General features: G+C 49.8%; 1 protein-coding gene across 1 annotated transcript; it reads right to left on the reverse strand.

Annotated features, from left to right (window-relative positions):
• Window positions 1-1,536: 1,536 nt before the first annotated feature.
• LOC144108372 (uncharacterized) lies at window positions 1,537-3,220 on the reverse strand. The gene is made up of 2 exons (XM_077641622.1): window positions 3,187-3,220; window positions 1,537-2,711 (listed from the first exon to the last, which is right to left on the reverse strand). The coding sequence occupies exons 1-2, from the start codon at window positions 3,218-3,220 to the stop codon at window positions 1,969-1,971; spliced, it is 777 nt and encodes a 258-aa protein (XP_077497748.1). The 3' UTR covers window positions 1,537-1,968.
• Window positions 3,221-10,194: the final 6,974 nt, after the last annotated feature.

The following is a 10,194-nucleotide window of genomic DNA, read 5'->3' on the forward strand; positions in this document are numbered from 1 at the left end:
GTGTGTGTGTGTGTGTGTGTGTGTGTGTGTGTGTGTGTGTGTGTGTGTGCGTGTGCGTGTGCGTGTGCGCGTGTGTGCGTGTGCGTGTGCGTGTGTGCGCGTGTGCGCGTGCGTGTGTGTGTGTGTGTGTGTGTGTGTGTGTGTGTGTGTGTGTGTGTGTGTGTGTGTGTGTGTGTGTGTGTGTGTGTGTGTGTGTGTGTGTGTGTGTGTGTGTGTGTGTTTCGTTTTGCAGGAAAACATTTTAACTGTCGCCTCTGGTAATAAATCTTCAGTTTAAAGGCAGCGTTTGCGTTACGCTTGTTCCGCCCTCGTCTTTTTCGCGCTGTTTAATATGGATAACAACCGCCTCGCTCGGCCTTCTGTTATTTCACCCCTGACAATAGACGTTTTTAGCATACCGGAGACGTACTACCGGAGGTGTTTACCGGACCCTCCTGCGCATGCGCAGGGGCATTGTTGGGGTGAGGGGATCCACTGCGCGTGCGCATGCGCAGGTAAAAACGTCTAATGGCGCCGGCGTGGGCTGCGGAGCCAAAAAGCGCGCGCTAACACGTGACCACGGCGCCTTGGCCAATGGTAGGCTCGATTTTCTGGCGGAGCGCTAGGAAAGGAAAGAAGCCGTTACTTATGCTTCACCAAAGGGCTTTTAATTTAGGTTGGTTTAGGCTGGTTGTAGCGCCACCCTCGACATTTTTCTGAATTGTGACTTCTTCTGTGCACTTGTACCATTATAGATAGCGCTGCCTACTAGATTTATCGCGCGTGAGCCTGTTATTCTTTGTATTTCGTGGAATTTGTTGTTGATAATTGTTACAAGTAGATTAAAAGAATGAGAGCCCGAGATGTTATGGTACATTCACCAGAAAAAAACAAACGTTGGAACATTCCAACCATGCTTAAAATATTTCACGGAGAGCTGGCGCCCTTCATAAGCTATACGAAAAAAATTGCTGAAATCAGCCCCACCGTGTACATCCCGCGAAAGCCGTAGAGTAAAAGTGATGCTTAGCCATGTATAGCGAAGTATTACGTTTTTCCACGCGAGCATTGCTAAATGCTCGTTACCTCAACAGCTAAGCAATTTTTTTCAGCTATCCCCCCCATACCACCCCCCAATATCGCTAACTTTGACAAGTAATAACTTTTAAACTAAACGAAGCAGATCAATGACATTGTCAGAAAGAAAGAAAGATTTCGCGATCTCCACGTGTCCAAAAAATCGCCTCAGGGCAGTGTATATGCTAAACGTTATTGCAGAATACATTTCTCAAACACGCGTGGCTAATAAACTAAGCTACACAAACATTTCTAAATCATTAAACATGCTAACAGTAAATTCGAACGATTTTTCTCTAGGTGCAAGAGGTTGTTCACAACTTTGTATTTCCTGAGTCAAGGTTAGCTCATAGGGCGCTTTTACCTTTGCGTTCACCTTTACAGCTTAAACACCATTGAAACTATTGGCAAACCAAATACGTCTTTTGAAAGCAGATAAAACTTTCTTTCTGAAGATATTGGAACCATATTTATAAAGCAAAAACAAACGAAGGGGGTACAGTAGAGCGGGGTCTGTTCACCTACGAAGTGGAACCGGCACTTAAGAAGCATTCAAGTCGACCCCCACAGCCACTCGTACTCTTGTTTGCAAACCCTTCAAATTCCCCTCATTCTAAGCAAGCGCTTAAGAATAAAACACAGTCCGGACCCCACACACTGCAAGAGGCAGCTGCCCGATGAATACACTGGCGTAACATCAACTAGATATGCATAGTGGTCCGACTTTTGAGGTACAGGCATGTCCACGGTTCGGCGACAGTGGCGAAATGAAGGCAGCAATCGCTAGGGCTAGAAGCAGCGGCATATACATACGCTGAATGTCCAGGACAGAGGCTTGGGCGGTTTGCGAGCTCCGACCGGGACAAGAGGGGGTGCACGGGAGGGTCGGAGACTGGACGTCCACGACTTGCCTCAGCGCCTGTATAAAGGGTGTCGCGCCCTGTGTTGCTGTTGCAGCGCGGCCAGCTCTTGCCTGAGCAATTGTTGGTGCTTTTCTAGGCGCTCCTTCTCCTTATAGATGCAGACCGACTCGGTGGTCAGCAGGATCGCGTATGCTCTCGCATTTTGCAAGATGGACGCCCTGGTCGCCTTCTTGTTGCCGGCCAACGCCGGCACCATCTCCCGCAGCTGCTCCAAGGCGACGCGCGCGTCTTCGCGACGCTTGCGCTCCATCGCTTTGTGCTTTTTGCTCTCGGCGCTCGGCGGCAGCCGGGACAGCGAGCGACGAGGTCTGCCTCGCCGGCCCGACTGTGACTTCGAGCTCAACAGGGAGGACGACGGCAAGAAGTCTTCGTCTCGCCGCGAGCGCTTTCTCTGCGGAGAGGACGCTGCCGACCCGTGGTGCCAGGGGCTCTCGCCCTTGCAGCCGACGACCACGCTGGGGCAGGTGGACGCCCGCTCTGCTCCGGGCTGCGTCTGACCGTTGGTCAGCGCCTTGTGCGACTGCGTCACGACGCGGCAGCTGGACCTCGTCCGGGACGCGACGGTCGAAGACGCAGGCGCACTGCTCAAGCCGCCGACGACCCTGGGCGACGACCCGTTGGCCGGCAGTGCGACGAAGGCGGGTGCAGCACCGTTGCGTCGGCCCCCGTGGTCGCTCTTGCTGGACACGGCGACGACGGCAACGTCCTCCTCCTCCTCCACCTCGTCGTCGTCTACGCAGAAGGAAAAGACAAATAGGCGTGCGAGCGGTTCGCCGCGACAACGCGATCATGTGGGAGGCATCGACTATGACAAGAACGGAAGTATAAACCTGACAACAACGCAACTCAGCTCGGGATGAAGGACGGGCACACCGGACACTAGACGACTGCGGGGCAAGGCACTCCAAGGAAAAGATCTTTTAACGCGCCATCCTTATCCCAAGGAATGCATCAACTGCAATACGACGACGCGAACAGCAAGAAATGGAGGAAAGCGATGAGTGCAGGAGCAGTATCACTGGCCAAATATCACTCGCGAAAGGGAATGCCCGGTGCAGAATATGGCAAAGCGAAAAGAAACACCCACCCGATTTCGGAGTAGCACAGTCTTGGCCCTCGCTGCCGGAGCATAGCGGCGGAAATGGCAAGGGATAATCGTCGAGTGTTCCCGCTTCCGTCAATGGTACCGATAACATCACCATCACACCGTGTGGTAAGAGCAGCTTCTCGCCCTCTGCCATTGCCTTCAAGTGTCACCGAAGTATGCGAACAAATGCGGTAAGCTACTGCTAGCTAGTTGAAGTGCTGTGACGGGTGACAAGCTAGGTTTCTGAGAAGACCATCGCGCCAGACACCACAAACAATCCGATGCCAGGTGCCGGCCACGAAAAACTTTCCGGAGACGCCGCCACTGACAGCAGGTCTCGCGCGACGCACCCCAGCTGATGGTTTGAAGAGCATTAGTGGGGGCAATACAAGGGAACCATAGGAAGGCACAAGTCTGCACGTTTATTGGTTCCTGAAGCACGTGTTCGATTAGTCACCTCCGGTTGAGTAACAAAGTATTTCAGGGTGGGGCTACTGAAAGGACACTTCCCACCCCTGCACGCATCCGGTTAGGCTGCACCAAGGTGAGATACAAAGCAGTTCCCAGTGACCCTACTGAAAGAATGTTCACCATGTTTCACCGGAAATGACTGCCACAAAAGAACCGCATTCCTCCCTCTTCCAAGTACAGGAGGTTTTGGTAGAAAATTTCCTGCCTATTTGTCAAAGTACACAGTAGCAGGACTGCGCCTGATGGCTGAGCCAACACCCTCTAAATACTTTCTTCAGGCCTCTCCAGGCCCTCCTTTCCACACGCGCTACGTCACGCCAAGTGTCCGGTCAGGCTGCTCACCAAGCGCGGCTCCGCTCCGCTCGGTTGTCTCCCTCGATGTGCTCGCGCTTGCCCGGGCAAGCACAGACACGAACGCAGTCTTGCAGTGAGCGTCTAGCTGCTGCTTGAGTCTTTCAGCCTGGCGTTGGGTGCATTTCCGTTCGCTCCTCGCACGGCTGTGTCTGTTTCGTGTGGCCGTTTCTTGTGTGGCGTGCGTACCTGTGCTAGCGCACGAATGGGAAACTGATTGCCTGCCGTGTAGCGAGTGCAACTTCGTGAAACATGGGCCGGTGCTGTGTTCCCGGGTGCCGCGGGAACTACCAGAATGGTCCCAAAGTACGTGTTTATTGCTTCCCAAGAGACGAAGTACGAAGAAAAGCCTGGTTGCGAGCCATTCCACGGAAGGATTTCACACCTACAGAGCATTCGAGGGTAAGACTCTGAAATATTGCTTAATAGGCGCTGGTAATTATCTTAGTTGTGAGCTGTCGCTCCCGGAAAGGCATGCTGTCTTTGTAGGCAATGATATCACTTCTTACACTTATGTATGAATTGTCCAGGAAGCATTTAGTTCTGTGGATGTGCATAAGGCTTGTGTAAAAGCTGTGTAAATATGTAAAAGCTGTTCACTATTCAGACTCTTTTTACTTAGTGTTTTAGGCAATGGAGAGTCATGGCGAATGGCCTTGCTTCATTTTCTCGTGCAGGTGTGTGAACTGCACTTCCACGCAGGCGACTTCATTACGACGTTGTCACACCAAGATGAACTGACAGGGAAAATAATAGAGGTGAAGCGTGACAGGCTACAGTTGAAGATTGATGCTGCGCCTTCTGTTTTTCCAAACTGCCCAAAATACTTGTCCTCAACGCCTGGACGGAGTGAATCGCCAGAGACGAAAAAAGCAAGAAGGGAAAACGCTGCTTTGCAGGAGGCTATGAGGAAGTCACTTCAGTCTAATGAGCTTGAACAGAAAAGAAACAAAGTTTCATCTTACGAGGAGTTCAAATCTAAGTTGCCTGGAATCTGCAACACGAAATTCTGGACCGTTTCTGTCGATGAGCAGTGCGTTAGGTTCCTTCTCATCGAGAATGATCCTTCACCTAATGTGAAATGCGCCTTGGTAGTTCTCCCTGATCTGTCACTTTCTGTTTTCTTGAATGGAGTGAAGCTTCTGTCGCTTCCTTCAGGCAGGATTCTGCCAGCTCAAGTATGCGACACCTCCAGCCTGTCCTTGCTGCTAGAAGAACTCAAGATAGGCTTGCATAATATACCTGAGGTGACGAAAGAGTCGAAACATACTAAAGTATTGCAGTTTGTCGGTTCACTGCTTGCAGACCTCATTGAGGACAGTGATACGACGAAAGAACAGTCTTCTTTGCTGAAATTTCTGGTTGAGCAGATAGAGCTTCTCCTCGCGAAACAGCATGTGTATAGCGCAGAGCTGCTGGTATTCGCCAGTATTTTGAATTCAATTTCTCCTCACGCATATCACTTCACAAGAGCTGCATCAAGAATCATTCTGCCCCATCCTTCCACACTGCGCCGTGTTTGCTCAAATTACAAAGCTGACCCTCTTGTGGAGCAAAATCAACCGCACTGTCTCTCCTACATCCGAGAACGAGTCAAATCAATGAAAGACCACGAGAAGACAGTGACCCTGATGATCGATGAGATCCACATAAAACCATACTTCGACTACAAAGGGGGCACAATAGTAGGATCGTCGGTTCATTCAACGGAACCAGCAACAACAGCCCATGTGTTCATGGTACAATCACTCCTTTCTGCAAACAAGGACGTCATTCACATATTACCTGTGAGCAAACTGAGCGCAGAAATTTTGCACGAGCATGCTAAGAACATAATCATTAATGTTGAGAAAATGGGGCTCAAAATTATCGCTGTGATAACGGACAACAATGCTCTGAACCGCAAGATGATGTCGTTATTTGCTACAAGTCCTCAGGTGAGCATTGTCTATCCCCATCCAGCCGATAACGCTCGCCCTCTTTTCTACGTGGTCGATCCTGTGCATCTCTTGAAGTGCATTAGGAACAATTGGATTAACCAGAAAAACCCTGGAACATGCCTCTATTTCCCTGAAATGGACTTGAGTGGAGCAATGCCCGAAGGGCCTCCTCGTATGAAAGCTGCTTCTTTCGCAGCTGTGCGGCAGCTTTATTCTTCAGAGAAGACGTCGCTTGTGAAGGCTGCTTACAGACTGAACGCAAAAGCCGTGAATCCAACCTCAATGGAGCGGCAAAATGTAAAGCTCGCTCTCGACGTCATTAATCAGTTTGTTTCAAATGCCCTCAGGACACATGGTTCCGCGTTCAAGATTCCTCAAGCTGAGTCGACTGCTCTTTTCATTGACGTTATCCTCACATGGTGGCAAATAGTCAATGTTAAGACCCCTTGCAAAGGCCAGAGGCTAAGGGACAGCATGCAAGACCCTGTAAGGTCTGTTGATGACACACAGTTAGCTTTCCTGAGCGGCGTTGTGGACTGGTTGGACGCTTGGGCAAGAATAAACATCACCAGTGGCTCGCTGACGAAAGAGACTCACAGTGCTTTGCGACTGACATGCTATTCTCTGGTAGAACTCTCGCGCTACTGCTTAGAAGAACTTCACTTCAAGTACGTACTGCTGGGCAAATTTCAGACGGATGCGCTAGAAGACCGGTTCGGCCGTTACCGCCAGCTGGCAGGATCACAGTACCACATTTCCGTGCGTCAGCTCTACGAATGTGAGAAGAAGCTTCGTCTTCAAAAACTTTTGACATTTCCACGCGAGGAAACAGAGTTTGAAGACGTAAGTGAGGATCTTGTCCCATGCAACTTTTCTGTGGCTGTCAGCGACGACGATATTACACACGCCCACTCTGACATGGATGCTATTGTCTACATTGCAGGATACGCTGCTCATGCTGCTTTAAAGAAGCTTTCATGTTCTGCTTGCTTCAGCACATTGGTGATTGAAAATCGAGAGATCGAAGCGGAAAATACTGCCATGATAGCTAACCTGTCGAGAGGAGGGCTGAAGTTTCCCCAGCCATGCACAGTTCACATGGTACTGATGACTAAACTAGTTGCAGAGAAGTTGTCTTTTGGAGCAACCGCGGAAGATTTTCTCTCCTGTAGAAATCAACGTGGTGTCGTGATTTCACAGACGATTTCCCTCCTGGACGAACACGACATTGAGACATGTGAAAATGGCCACACTGCACAAACTCTCCTGCGCTTGGTAGTACGCGTTGCAACCAACGTTGTTCTAAACAACTTTTGCAAACTAAGAAATGATGCCATACAAGACAATGCGCAGCAGAAGGCCGCAGCCCGGAAAGCAGCAACGCTTAAGAAGAAGTAAGTTTTATTCCCAAGCAATAAAAATGCTTTGCGCACACTTCATTGCTGGTGTCTCGTCGTTTTTTATTGTAAGGGTCAGATTAGCTGTACAAATACTCAACAGCGCAACATTATTGTGAGTGTCATTATTGCTGTGTGTGAAAGCTTTAAGCAAAACACAATACAGAATAAAACTAACACAATGCGCAGTAGACGGTGTTTTTTTTTTCAATGTTCACGAACTTCTACTTTAACAACTAGATATACGCATGTGCGGTCTGTGCGGATGGATTTTACCGCACGGCAGACATCATGTACGTGATAGAACCTAATAATTAGATGATTAATTGAAATTAACTAATCAATTTTTTATTATAATGACCAATAATGCGAAATTGGCGGCCGTATGCTAAATTGTTTATTATAAAAAACTGTATTAGCAGCTCGAACTTTCTTGACAATAAGGTGTTCTGCAATAAAAAAAATATATAAAGCAGATAAAATGATAGCCTAAGGCGCGCACAAACTAGCGAATTTCTTTTCTGCAGCAACGACAAAAATGAAAATGAAGGAATCACTTATAAGGCAGCTACGTACGGCAGTACCCGAATAGTGCAGACGGGCGCGGCGCGCTGAAATCGCGGAGCGCGGGGCCTGCACGGTCCCTTGGCGTGACGTCACGCGGCCGGTGGAGAGGCCTTAGCATTGAGAGGGTGTTGGCTGGCTGAGCTAGAGTCACTAAATAAAGACTTAGAGTACCGTCACTGCAGCACGGCGGTAAGCAGGGGAGGCCATTTTGTTGTTTATCATTGTTGCCAGATTGCCGCTTCGGCGACCTCGCCGCTAACTTTGGCCCGGCCATTTTGTAAACAACGCTGTTAGCCACCCTGCGCTGCGGCGGGGATCGTAGCCGTACGGCATGGAGGAAAGCGCATGAAGCGTTTTCCATCATTCTGCGAGTTGAAACAGCCAACAACGCAGCAAAACGGCATCTTCGTATGATCTTGTGCAGCTGAAATGCTGCGAGGCGCGGAATCCCTGGTCACTGAGTCGGTCACCGGCAGCACTCGCAGCACTAGGACTACCACAGTTGCCCGACTGAAAACGCATAAGCCACAAAATGGCAGCCCCCATGAACCGTCGCAGTGTAAACAATTATCACGTGATGCAAACTGACCAATGATCGTGGCGGCGGCACAGAACAATTGGAGAAAAGAGTGCCGGTACTCTAAGTCTTTATTTAGTGACTCTAGGCTGAGCCTAGGCGGGCTAAGCAGAAACCAGATAAGGAAGAGAATGTCGACCTTTGTCCTCGTGCCTTGGGCTTCTCAGACCTAGCGGCCCGCTACTCTCTTTTCCACCCTCTGCACCCTTACGCCCAAACAACAGAAAGCCCGTTCCCGACGGCACGGAGACAAAGCCCCGTTTCTCCCCATTTGCCCTGCTGCATTACAAAAAAAAAGTTGTCCCAGTCACTCAAGCTAGCTTAGATGACAAACAAAAAACACTTGACCCTCTCGCAACCGCTCTCTCCAGACGTCGCTTTTTTTTTGCTTATCTGCTCTGTGTCCTACTGCAGGCATGGTGGATTGGTAGCACCAGATGCAAAAAACAGTCCAGTGAGCAATATGGCGGCAATCATGTTGAAAAAGTAGTATGTGGCGAGCAGGAGCTCGGCACTTAGCAAAAAAGGTAGCTGGCCTCCAGCTTTTACAAGCGGTCCAATAAAAATGCGATCTCGAGTAGCCAGGAGTGTAAAGCAAGAAGCGTAGTTCAAAAACTGTGGACAAGACATCGACTGCGCTCCAATAGGGTGCCTCGATGCTGGTACGCTACGTCGAGGCACCCTAACTCCAAGCGAGTTTGAAATTTACCAGAAACGTGCATCTGTAACCTAGACGCTCATAATTACTCATGTACGCCTCAATACATATCTCGAACAGACGTTTCTGACACACCTGCGCAGTCACTAGACCTAATTATTTTTTAAAGCGAGATGTACTGCCCCAGGGCATTAATGATGGGCGAAGGTGTGATGAAAGATGACCTCCTCTTTGATGGAGGCCATCGAAGAGGAAGCTGATGTCGTTCCAAGAAAAACCAAAAGTTTTCATTCTTTACATCGATGACTGCTTCTGCATTCTGAAGACATCGCAGGTCGAAAATTTCCTGGCTCAACCACCTCTCAGTCGAGCCTTCTATTCAGTTCCCAATGGAACGAGAACTGAACAACACACTGCCATTCCTGGACGTCTTGATAAGAAGAAAAGGCGCAGATTTAAAGATCGGTGTCTATAGGAAGGCAACCCATACCGGCCGCTACCTAAATTTTAATTCCAACCACCCTACTAGCCACAAGGAATCCGTCGTCTCCTCTCTCCTGAGAAGAGCAAAGTCAATCTGCTCCCCCGAAGCGGTGAAAAAAGCAGAAGCCACGGTTTTCGCCGACCTACAGAAGAATGGCTGCACACGTGGCTTTATTTAACGCGTTGGTCGCCGTCAAGCTCGGAGGACAGGGGGACCAGCCAACAATGAAACAATGAAACGCCCGCGCGTTGTGCTTCCATATGTTGCGGCGCGCACGGGAGAACCCGGCCGCCATTATCGGCGCATACAAACGTTCGCCGCCGATACCTCCGAAGTCGCGCCCCTGCCCCAGCCGGTAATTCGGAAGTCCTTCTTAGGTAGCCTTCTATTTCCGAGGAATGCCTCGTTAATGTTTTGTAGCTAGCTGGCCCGCTCTGTGTATTATTTGCAAGTGTAATAAATAGCATATAAGTGTTAACGCTGTGTCGTCCCTTCCCTTTGTCCCTCGAGCACGAACCCCTCCGCGGTTAGCGAGCGGGAACGCTGCATCCGCGGAGTGGGAGTGCGGGCTGGGCGAAAGGCTTTGTCCCCCCCATATTTCCACAATGTGAGGGTAACCAGCGAGGCACTTGCACGCATTCTCGGAAAACATGGAATCTACGTGGCTCACGAACCAGTTTCGA

The sequence above is a fragment of the Amblyomma americanum genome, chromosome 10, assembly GCF_052857255.1.
Source record: "Amblyomma americanum isolate KBUSLIRL-KWMA chromosome 10, ASM5285725v1, whole genome shotgun sequence".
Taxonomy (NCBI): domain Eukaryota; kingdom Metazoa; phylum Arthropoda; class Arachnida; order Ixodida; family Ixodidae; genus Amblyomma; species Amblyomma americanum.

Excerpts from the sequence above, each read along its gene's own strand:
- LOC144108372 (XM_077641622.1), bottom strand. The coding sequence starts at position 3,220 with ATGGCAGAGGGCGAGAAGCTGCTCTTACCACACG. Across the intron at positions 2,712-3,186 it reads GAAGCTGCTCTTACCACACG|ACGACGACGAGGTGGAGGAG; the intron begins GTGTGATGGTGA and ends CCTTCTGCGTAG.